Source organism: Pristiophorus japonicus, chromosome 1, assembly GCF_044704955.1.
Source record: "Pristiophorus japonicus isolate sPriJap1 chromosome 1, sPriJap1.hap1, whole genome shotgun sequence".
Taxonomy (NCBI): domain Eukaryota; kingdom Metazoa; phylum Chordata; class Chondrichthyes; family Pristiophoridae; genus Pristiophorus; species Pristiophorus japonicus.
The window spans coordinates 90,219,330-90,231,279 of record NC_091977.1 but is presented as its reverse complement, the minus strand read 5'-3'; the positions used below and the strand labels follow the sequence as shown (position 1 = coordinate 90,231,279).

Here is an 11,950-nt window from a genome sequence, read left to right as displayed (position 1 = left end):
GTATCAAAAGCATGTTCTGCGTAATGTGATTATGAATTTATTTTGCTTGATTATTTTTCTTTTGGCTTAAAAAAACCCCAGAAAATGTTGGAAATACACAGGAAGTCGAACAACATCTGAAAAATTGAAAAGCAGGGCTAACGATCGGGTGCAGACTCTTGTCTTCACTGTGCCCTTTATTCAGATGCTGCCATGGCCTGTTGTATATTTCCAGCACTATTTCAGATTTTCAGCATTTGCAGTATTTTTTTTTCTTTTTAACCCTTGGTATTTAGCAATATACAAACAAGGGATCCGAGATTGACCAAGTAGAAAATATCAAACATGTTGTAAGTACCCATGCACTGCATATGGAAATTAATATTCAGAGCTAAAATTCATAGAATTTTATTCTCAGTATTTAGCAAGTGAAAGTTTAGCTGCTGTATGTAAAGAGTCACAATGTTCCATTCTACACTGCTTTACAAAATTATAAAGGCAAATTGCTAATAGTGACGTTTTTACAATAATGCGATTGACATGTATTCTTAGACTGTAGAACCTTAGACAGTACCTGAATGATGCAAAAGTAATTCAGTGTTGCGCTCCACAGTGTTTTACTCTCAAGTCACTGTTTTTCAAGCAAATATCATTGTCACTATTGAATGCATAATAAGAACTTCAATATTTTGCTACAGGCTTTCCTTACAGTCTTTGAAATGATTACAGTAAGTGTTAACTTCAGCTCATGTCACGCTATCCATGAAGACATGGGCCACCTATGCATGGGCTACATTCTGACAGTTGTCAAGTTATCAGTTTGCGATGAATGGACCCATCTTAGATACAAGAAGCTAAAATATCTGGATTTCGAAAACCACTGAACAGCACTCCAAAGAAATCTTGGTAAACAAAAAAATAAATTAAGATGAATAAATTATACCTAATACATCAGTACCTTGGTCTAAACAAGTTGTAGTTCTGTATTTCATAAATTAGATTGTACTTATAAAAGTTTGGTGCTGATGCGAAAGAAGATGTCAACTCTTATGCTGTAGCTTTTGTGCATAGAAGTCTCTACAGGTCTCACAGCAGCGCTGATACCACCTCATGTCCTGACAGAGGTTAGTCTCTCTTATTATTTTGCAATACACTTGCCACTGGTCCTTCAAACATTTGAATGTCAAAGCAGCTATTTAAACAAAAGTAAAAAAAGGAAAATCAGTTATTTTAAAAGCATCCATTTTATATTTCACACTTTCTTTTGAATCATTAACCCATTTGAGGTATTCTGCCCCGATTTCTTTCCTTCCATCCTGGAGGCATTGACTTATGCTGATGCACAGTTTGATAGATAACAGCAATCAACCAGTATTTCTCATCAGTAGTCAGTACTTTGACAGCAGGTATAGGCAGGTGAATCGACCATGGGCAACAGCTATTCTCACTTGACATCCACACACATGCACATTCCAGCAGGAGCCACTAGATAGTGATCGGAAACAGGAATCCGAGCCATGTCCGAAAGTCACCCATCTAATTTAATAATAACTAGGCATTACAAGGGGCTGCTTTACATAGTTCTGATAAACACTGTCAATGTTATTGAATTGAAAAAATTTTAAAGAAGTTTATAATTTTATTAGGCTCTGTGCTCAAACTTAGATGCAAGCTTAGTCGATAAGTTAGCAAGCAATTGGTAAGCATACATCTAAGGTTTAATTATACACAGTGTTTAAAATGGAAATACTCCAGATGTTCCTCTTGTTTGTGTGTAAGGTCTGTGTCCAGCAATATATTGCTAATGCCTTGGCTTTGTCTTCGGCAAACTGCATCTAGTAATACATGTTGTATTTCTGGAAGAGTCTAAACTCGATCCATGAAATGCTGTCTGTTCATTAATAATAATACTCGGAACTTGAGAGGCAAGAGCTCTATGTGTATAATTTAACAACCTTGCTCAACAAGGGAAGTGAGAGATAGTATCAAGCTAAAACTTGGGCGGTGGAGTGGGACTAGCTGAGAGTCGGCACGGGCACGACGGGCCGAATGGCCTTCTTCCGTGCTGTAACCCTTCTATGATTCTAAAAGAAAGGGCTTATACGAAGGCAAGAACAGTAGGAGAGGTATAAAGAATAACAAAGAAAATGATAAGAGCTGCAAAAAGTGAATACAGGAAAAAGCTGGCGAGGTAGATGAAAGAAAGAAAAAAAAGACTTGGATTTATATAGCGCTTTTCATGATCAGTGGATGTTTTTACAGCCAATGAAGTAGTTTTGGAGTGTAGTCACTGTTGTAATGTAGGAAACACGACAGTCAATTTATGCATAAGCAAACTCCCACAAACAGTAATGTGATAATGACCAGATTGAGGGATAAATATTGGCCAGGACACTGGGGATAAGCTCCTTGCTCTTCTTCAAAATAGTGCCATGGGATCTTTTACGTCCACTTGAGAGAGCAGACAGGACCTCGGTTTAACGTCTCATCTAAAAGACGGCACCTCTGACATGCATATTGCACTGGAGTGTCAGCCTAGATTTTTTGCGCTCAAGTCCCTGGAGTTGGACTTGAAACCACAACCGTCTGATTTAGAGGCAAGAGTGCTATCCACTGAGCCACAGCTGACACAATCTTCTGATGAATCATATGAAGGACAACACTAAAGGTTTTTACATATATATTAAGAGAAAGATTAACGTGGGCCCCTTAATGACAAATGCAGGTAATATTGTAACCGGAAATCAGGAAATGGCAGACTTACTAAATAGCTACTTTGTATCGGTCTTCACAGTAGAGGATGAGGATAAAGTACCAGAGATAAAAGGAAAACTAAAGATAAATCACCATAACTAACTAGATTCAATGTAAGTAAAAAAAATGGTGATGGGGCTGCTAATGAGATAAAGATAGGCAAATCTCCAGGACCTGATGGTTTCCACCCCAGGGTATTAAAATTAGGTGAGTCAATTGTAGATGTTCTAGTCATGGTCGTCAAAAACTCAACTCGTAATTGTCCCCTTGGTTTGGAATATTGCCAATATCAATCCATTATTTAAGAAGGGTAGGAGAGATAAACTAGGAAATTATAGGCCTATTAGTCTAACGTCAGTTGTGGAGAAGTTACTAGAATCTGCTATTAGGGACAGAGTGACTGAGCATTTGGACAAATATGAGTTGATCAGAGAACCAGCTTGGTCTTGTAAAGGGTAAATTATGTCTAATGAACCAGGTTGAATTTTTTTTGAGGATGTAACAAACGTGGTAGATAAGGGAGTGTCTATGTATTTATATAGGACCCGAACTTGGTGGCCTTACCGCCCACTGCCGAGTTTTTTCACCGCTCTCCCAACAGTCTGCCGCTGGCGGGAGGGGAGTACCGCTGGGAACGCCCGCGGACGGCCGTTAGCGGGCAAATCGCATAAGTGACCTCCTGCCCGCCGAGCTGACAGATTCCTCTGGGCGGGAGTCGGCGGCAGCAGGGGGAAGGACTGCTGCTGAAAGCAAGTCTAACCCCGACGGCAAGTAAGAAGACCTGCAAAAAATGTTAGTGAACTTCTTTTATGTTTTTTTCATCGATTTATGTGGATGGGGTCCCCTGAAGGTTTTCCAGTGGATTTTTTTTAAACATTTATTTTTAGCTGTTCCCCCCTCCCTGGGCCCAACTCAATCCTCGGCGGCACTTTGGCGAGCATTGCATTTGCTGCCGAGATTGGGAGCTCCTGTCCACTGCCGCCCAGATTCACGATGTAAGTCGTTTTTTTGCTGCCAGGCAGTACTGGCATATCTTTTAGAGGAATCTCCATGGCAAAGTGCCGCCAGGTCTCTAGGCGGTCCTTTGAGCGGCACTTGGGCGGGCCTTGGCATTGACCAAGTTTGGGTCCATAGCCTTTCAGAAGGTATTCAACAAGGTTCCACGTAAGAGACTGTTAACAAAAATGAGAGTGCTTGGAATTGGAGGCAATCTATTGGCTTGGATAGGGAATTGGTTAGGAGGTATTAGAGTAGGGATAATGGGTATGATGTGCCTAGTGATGTCCTCCAGGGATTTGTATTGTAGCCCGAGCTTTTCACTACATTCTTAAATGACTTGAATGAAGGAATAGAGAGCCATATATCTAATTGTTCTGATGGCACTAAGTTAGGTGGCACAGTAAATAGTTTAGATCGGAGCAGAAAGTTGCAAAGGGACATTGATAGATTAAATGAGTGGGCAAAACTGTGGCAGATGGAGTTCAATGTGGGGAAGAAAGTTAGATCAGAGTATTTTCTAAATGGCGTGAAGCTAGGAACTGTGGAGGAGCAGTGAGACTTAGGGGTACAGACAGGTAGAAAAATAATTTAAAAGGCTAATGGAATGTTAGCCTTTATTTCAAGAGGGCTGGAATACAAAGGGGTGGAAGTTACGTGACAGCTGTACAGAGCTCTGGTGAGACTCCGCCTGGAGTACAGCTTTCAGTTCTGGGCACTGCACCTCAGGAAAGATATATTGGCCTTGGATGGGGTGCAGTGCAATTTCACCAGAATGATACCGGGCTAAAAGGGTTAAATTGTGAGGGCAGGTTGCATAGACTAGGCTTGGAATCCCTTGAATATAGATTAAAGGGATAATCTAATTGAAGTGTTTCCGATGATCAAAGGAGTTGATATGGTAGATAGAGATAAACTATTTCCTCACAGGGAGTCCAGAACAAAGGGGCATAACTTTAAAATTAAGAGCTAGGCCATTCAGGGTCGATGTCAGGGATCACTTCTTCACAGAACGGGTAGTGGAAATCTGGAACTCTCACCCAAAAAGCTGTTGAGGCTTGGTCAATTGAAAATTTCAAAACTGAGATTGATAGATTTTTGTTAGGCAAGGGTATCATGGGCTACAGAACCAAGGTGGGTAAATGGAGTTAAGATACAGATCAGACATGATCTAATTCAATGGCATAACTGTCTCAAGGGGCTGAATGGCCTACTCCTGTTCCTATGTTCCAGAAAGGCTAGACAGGAGAAAGAAATAGTTTGCATAAATTCCCTTTAGTTAAAATATACTGGTACAGCCCAATAGTGAGAGTACTGAATTATTTGTTTACCCTACAGCCTGATACCAATGTTCCCTGTAATTCTCTTTTGGTGTGTGAGCCCTTTAACTGGCTGCACAGCCCAATTAAATCTTCGGGCATGCGCGCTTATTTCCACTGAAAAGCCAGTGAGCGGTCTGTGTGGGACTTCCAGACCACTGCGGCAGCTTAACGGGAACGTTGCCTGATACATATACAAATTTATTAAATGCAGTAGTTTATTATATTTATTGTGCCAACTTGGTACACATTTAATTTAAAACCGGAATTTTTAAAAAGAAAATGCACACACAAAAAATGTGATACTTCTTAAATAGTCCAACTTATGAAACCAATTAGCATGTTATTGAAAAATACCATTGTACAGGGCAGCAAAATATGCCTTTTGGCAAACTGTGCTCCGACTGGTTTCTGTTAGCCTATGGTATATGATGCTACCTGGTATAATGTAGTCCATAGGTATTGTTTTGCACAACTGCTGACAGCTACCTGCAGTTTAGCTTCACAATCGCAGGTCAGATATTGCAAAAGATAAATAACGAAGGATATTTTGGGGGAAATTTTCACTGGCTCCACTGGGTAGAAAGGGGGATTGTAGCGCCCTGAAAATCATGTGGAAAAACTCACCTATTCATTCCTACTCCCAATCTGGTCAACACCATCCTGAAAGGGGCCTACAACTGGGTGGCTGGAGCGCCTGCCTGAAAATCAGGGTCCTATAATGTACATAGAACCCTGACTGCCATTTTAGGAGACAAGTGGGCGCAGTGTGCACAGCAGATGCTCTGCCCAGGTACACACAGAGATACAGCTGAGGAAGACCAGGGAGTGCTCCTCCAACCCACACAAAAATAAACTGTGAGTCTTCTGCCTGCCTATCAAAGCACTGCTTTGGGTGCATGTCAGGAGAACATTCCCATGCCACCCCAGGAATTAGGCTCAGTATGCCATTAATAAGCCAATTGGGACGTATGCCAGTTAAGAGCTGGTGTGGGTCCCGTACTGGACTTTGATAAGCAACAAATTGTTTGACTGAGGCCAGGAATTTTCTTGAGTTGCTTCAGATCCACCGTCGTCTGCCAAAGGTAAGGCAGCAGAGCAGGAGCAGCTCTGAGGAAATTTCTGATATTAATTTCAGTTCAAATGCTGATAAATCAAGCCACACATTTTAGCAGTATTGTTGCTGTTACACAGAATTCCTTAAAAATTGATCTTTATAGTTACATCACTTCCAAGATCTGTGTAACCTTATTGACACATGTTTCTGCATCTGTAATACATTCTAAAATGAACAATACTTTTCCTTACATAAGAAGCATTTAAACAAGATGTATATTTAATAAGAAATGTATTTAGGGCTGAGAACTTGTTTTCAGACCTTCGACTGGTAGCTGGAACATTTTCAGAATGTAATAGATTTTTTTGTCATTATATAAATTTTAGGTTTTCTACCCAGTGATTGACAACCTGAATAATCAATTTGCTGATGTCAAGAGATAAGCTCGTAACATTTTAAAAAGGAAACATTCAGTAGTTTTTAAAAAGTGCAATGATTTAGAGAAACTTGTTTTCTTAAAGGATACTTTAACATTTTCTATTCCTTTCCTTTGCCTGTTATTTGTCTCTTGCCCAAACTCCTTTTTTCAATTTGTTACCAGGATGGAAGGAAGATCCTTGAAATGAGCTGCTTTTCTAATGGCTTAGTAGGGAAGTGCATTGTATTGCGTAGTATGAAACACCAGGGAGGTCCCAGTTTTGATATCTGGGAATAGAAATCCATCTGGGCCCATTTTCGTGCCCAGAATCGGTAATGTTTGCCCCAATTGGAAGGCCTGAGGCTGGCCCTGAAATTGGGACTTGGGGCTCACTAACATTTTGTATGCATGCTGCTGGTGTCTGTCATGCCTCCATAGGCAGCTCCCACATTTGAAGATCTGGAACTTGTTGCCTGGAAGAGTGGTGGATGCAGAAACCCTCATCACTTTTAAGAGATGGTTGGATGTGCACTTAAAGTGCAGTAACCTGAAGGGTTACAGACCTAGAGCTGGGAATTGGGATTAGACTGGATGACCTTTTGTTGGACGGAGCAGATATAATGGTAAGAACTGTAAGGAATAGAATAAGGCCATGGTGATCTCCTGGACTAGTTTTGATTGCCTGGATGGATTGGAGAGGAATTTTCCCAGATTTTTTCTTGCTAAATTGGCCTGGGTTTTTATCTGGTTTTTGCCTTTCCCAGGAGATTACATGGTTCCAGTTGGGGTGGAGTATAGAATGTTTTAGTATAAGGCGTGTCGCAGTTGTGGTGAGGCGGATTGGTTGGGCTGGGTGCTCTTTTCCTTTCCATCATTGTTCATAGGTTTATATGTAACCTTTAGGGCTGCTGACCAAAGGCTGTGTGGCTCTTTGTCGGCCAGCGCGGACACAATGGAATGGCCTCCTTCTGCGCTGTAAATTTCTATGTTTCTATGAATGTCAGGCCGCTTGACTCAGCAACAGTGGCCTGAATGCAAATCCTGGGAATGGGGTTACATCGGGCAATGGGGGCAATCATGTGGACTATGAACTCCTATTGGCTCTGCGGGAAAGTTTATTAAAATCATAATCTTTAAAAAGATTACTTTTAGTTGGTGGTCACTGCTTAGGCTTCAAAGGCCGCTGAAGAAACCTGAGTGATGCAGGTCAGATGCTGGTACTGCTTATCTTCTATGAGGGGACCTAAAACAGGTGACATATGTAAATAACTTAATGCCTGTTTTAGGTGGCTGCCAGGGTCGCCTGAAAAATGGCCTTACTTAATTTCTTGCCTTTCATCCAGGTCGAAATAATACCCCCAACTCCAGTAAGAGAGGTGAAAACTGCACAATAAATGTGTGTATAATTGGACAGGAAATAAAAGGCTAGTTATAAAACAGGTTGATTATTTCCGATGTTTAGGTCAATGGTGCCTTACCTACATTAGACAAATCAAATGATTGAGTGAAGTCTGGTTTCTAATTTACCCAATTGTGTATACACATTAGAACCTGCTAGCATAAGTCATTAGAATGTAAATCCAACATACCCTTCATGAGCAAGCTTGTATCGTTGTTTATTGTGTCAACACCGATGCCAATGAAGTACGCATTTAAATACGTCATATCCTGAAACTTTATTCCATTTGGCTGGCAAATAAATATATCTGAGCTCATTGTTTTCTTTCTAGTACATATTTGCTTAAAGACACTGAAATTATATCAAAACAGCTATGGCCTCACACAGCACAACAAAAAACACGGAGGCAATTTCCACACTAGGACACAGGGGAACAATAGTTTCTTTTAAGAAAAAAAGTACTGTGTAAATTTATAAAGTTAGAAAAAAATGAGAGCTGCCTATAATGAGCACCCAATTGAGAGGTTGATCTTTTGGCTTCATGGTAGATGTATTTTAGCAGAATTTGGGTGGTTGGATCTCAAGTGGTACATTAATACTGGTTCCAACCCTTCCTGAACAACATGCCACAACCTAGAAGGAAGCAGCAAATTTGACGGAGTGGGTGGGGGCAGTGGTGGAGACTACGATACAGCATGTGGCAAAAATATGAGTATGCCGTAAAATCTAGGGCAAATGCATTTTGGCCATGATACACATGAATGCCTCATGATTAGTAAAGGTGGACTTACTCTGAATTATTACCAGTGACAAGTTGAAAACTTTATGCTGATGATGCTTCTTTTCCTTCCTTCTTATCCATTAACAAAGTTTGTTCTGACGAAGGTTCATCGACCTGAAATGTTAACACTTTTTTTCTCTCCACAGATGCTGCCTGACCCGCTGAGATTGCCAGCATTTTCTATTTTTATTTCAGATTCCATCATCCGCAGTATTTTGCTTTTGAACAAACAAAGTTTGTTTGTCTACATTACAACAGTGACTACATTTCAAAGGTACTTCATTGGCTATAAAAGCGCTTTGGGACATCTTGAAGCTGTGAAAGACGCTATATAAAATGCAAGTCTTTTCTTTTAAAATGAATAGTATTGTGCGTCAGAAAAACTGGCATTTATTAAAAAGAAAGAAGGCTTGCATTTATATATTGCCTTTCATGAACACCAGACGTCCCAAAGCGCTTTACAGCCAATGAAGGACTTTTTGAAGTGTATTCACTGTTGTAATGTAGGCTATCTCTTAGAGATAGCCAAAAGTGCTTCACATGTAACAAATTACTCTTGAAGTGCAGCGATTGACAAAAAAGCACCCAGTTTGCATACTGCAAACACAGAAAAAAAAATTCAGCTTAATAGCTTGTACTATGTCCTTCAATCTATTTCACAAAATGAAATCCTTGAACTGACAATTGGAATAAATGAATAGCTAGGATGTTGCTACGTACCTAGTCTGGGTGATGTGATAGTGTTCACATTGACTTTTTCATTGCAGGGCTTTAAGTGGCAGGGCCTATAGGCTGCAGGCTTTTCTGATGGGAAACAATCATTTCCATGTCTTCCTGTCACTTTGTGCATACACTGGATTACTCGCGATTGCATTCCTTTTCCGCAGGTAACGGAACACTGTAGGTAAAGACACATATATTGTTAGAACATTATCCATTCAGTACTTGAATACTTTTTACAGTGTTGTTTTATTGTGAGGAGTGACATAATTCGAGACAAACATTTTCGCTTTTGTTTCTGATGACAGTGTGATGCATGCACAGATTGAGCCTGCTGTAAGAACCATGTTATTTGTAGAATCATGAGAATGTTTGTGTTTGATATGAACGATGAACAAAGAACATGATGATTATTTCTACATTTAAAAATGGTGAAAAATGAAATGTAAGCAATATGTCATATTTACATGTACTGAGTGACTGGATGGTTCCGTGGCTTACACACTGGCCTTTCACCAATGGGGCCCGAGTTTGAATAAAGGCCTGACAGATGGGATGAAAGTCTGTGAGCTCCAAATGTTCTACATCAAATAGGTTTGGGCAATCTCAATTCAATGGTACTAATTGGCAATCATACTTGGAGAGGACATAAAATGGCTGCTGTTGAAAATGTCATATTAATACAGCGGGGTACTCTTCTGAGATTGCGGCCCAGACATAATGTTGGAACAGGGATGGGGAATATTTAATATGCATTCCTGACCTGGGAGTATTGTGTTGAAAATGGAGCAAAATCCTTTACACGTATACACACACACAGACAATATTTAGCATTACTTGGCTTACTTAAAATGTCCAATTACATTTCTGTAAAATTTCAGTTTTCAGTTTGCTCGTTGGCTCAGTATACACAATTTATCCAATGAGTTGACTATGTTGTACAGCCTAGAAAGGTCCCAGAGTGATCTCCAGTTTGTGCAGAGTTGGCTGACCTCAGCCATGGTAGCAGGAAGGGTATTCCGAGAACTGAAGATGATAAATTGCTCAGGGTTCCCACTCATGATTACTGTCTAGAAAACCCATGTTAAATAGTGCAGAATTAGAGATTTCAGATGAGGACAGGATTGAGATTTGGTTGTCTCTCCAACCACCATCCCTCCCCGCCCACCCTCAACAATGTGGGAAAATAACTTATTAACATTTGCAATCAAACATCACATGAATAATGAGGTGATACCCAAGTTAAATTGCACACCAGCAAGGAGTCAGCAATGGAGGTGGAGGAGGGGAAAACAGTGAAATGAATCAGCTTTAATACTGGAATGTATTTTAGGAAATAAATATTGATTCACTCACTCCACTGTTATGCTGGCTATAACAAAATATATATTTGATATATTGTGAATACAATGGAATTGTGATAATTGTTTACCTGATGAAAATATAACATTCCAAAGTAGATTGCATTCAGTCACATGATACAAGTACATTGCCAATCAAGGTTTAACATTTTTTGATAAATTTTTATGCATTAAACTCGCTGCATGGTGTAGCAATGAGCTTCAGATGTTTTATACCTGACTGTGTTAACTGAGTGAATTTCAGCCAGGGCTCCAACTGGAGCACCACAGATGGCTTCAGCACCCGGAGGCTTGGGAGGGGGAAAGAATCAGAAGGGATTAACATTGCTGTCAATGGAAAGTGAGTGTTTATGAATATGGGTTACGTCGACGTTTGGGCTCACCAGTAACACTCACACCTGGGTTCCACTGTTTTCTTTTAGCACAATTTCCTGAAATCGGTGAAACCAGTGCAAAAGATCGTGAAATTTTAAACATAAATTACGTTCAGTGCAAGTCGAGTTTCTGCAATCTTTTGCGCTCATTTAAAAAACATCGTGCTAGAAGTCGGTGCCGTGCACAAAACTAGCCACGCCCCCATATCGAATTGATCATTGTGAGTTACCGCTAATTGCGTGTGTTTGTGCCAATTATGTTCTAAAACGTTGCCCGATTGATCTGGTTCATGGCAGATTTTATGTTCAGTGATATGCAAATGAGTTTGAGTGGAAACTTGAGGAAAAGAAACATTTCCCAAAATTAGCACAGCTTTTTGTGCAATTTGCGCCTGGCTCGCCGATTGCGCCCAAAGCAGAATCTCTACCCCTAAGTACCTATGACACTGTACTCCTGCATAATCCAGCAGCTATAGGAGAGAAGGAGAAAAAAGGGGAGTAAATATGAAAGAAAACTCTTGTTAAGCTTTGTTAAGTTAAACATATAAAATTCTGACGGGATTGGACAGGTTAGAGGCAGGAAGAATGTTCCCGTTGCTGGGGAGTTCCAGAACCAGGGGTCACAGTCTAAGAATAAGAGATAAGCCATTTAGGACCGAGATGAGGAGAAACTTCTTCACTCAGAGAGTGGTTAACCTGTGGAATTCTCTACCGCAGAAAGTTGTTGAGGCCAGTTCGTTAGATATATTCAAAAGGGAGTTAGACATGGCCCTTACGGCCAAAGGGATCAAT

At 40.4% G+C, this 11,950-nt stretch overlaps 1 protein-coding gene across 1 annotated transcript in view; it reads right to left on the bottom strand.

The window, feature by feature from the left end:
* Nucleotides 1–1,019: 1,019 nt before the first annotated feature.
* The window catches only part of LOC139227543 (A disintegrin and metalloproteinase with thrombospondin motifs 19-like), a 768,564-nt gene continuing 757,633 nt past the window's right edge, over nt 1,020–11,950 (bottom strand). Inside the window, exons 22-23 of the mRNA XM_070858408.1 lie at nt 9,424–9,601; nt 1,020–1,171 (exon numbers count right to left, since the gene is read on the bottom strand). Of these exons, the coding sequence (XP_070714509.1) occupies nt 1,020–1,171; nt 9,424–9,601 (330 nt within the window). The remainder of the gene's footprint in view (nt 1,172–9,423; nt 9,602–11,950) is intronic.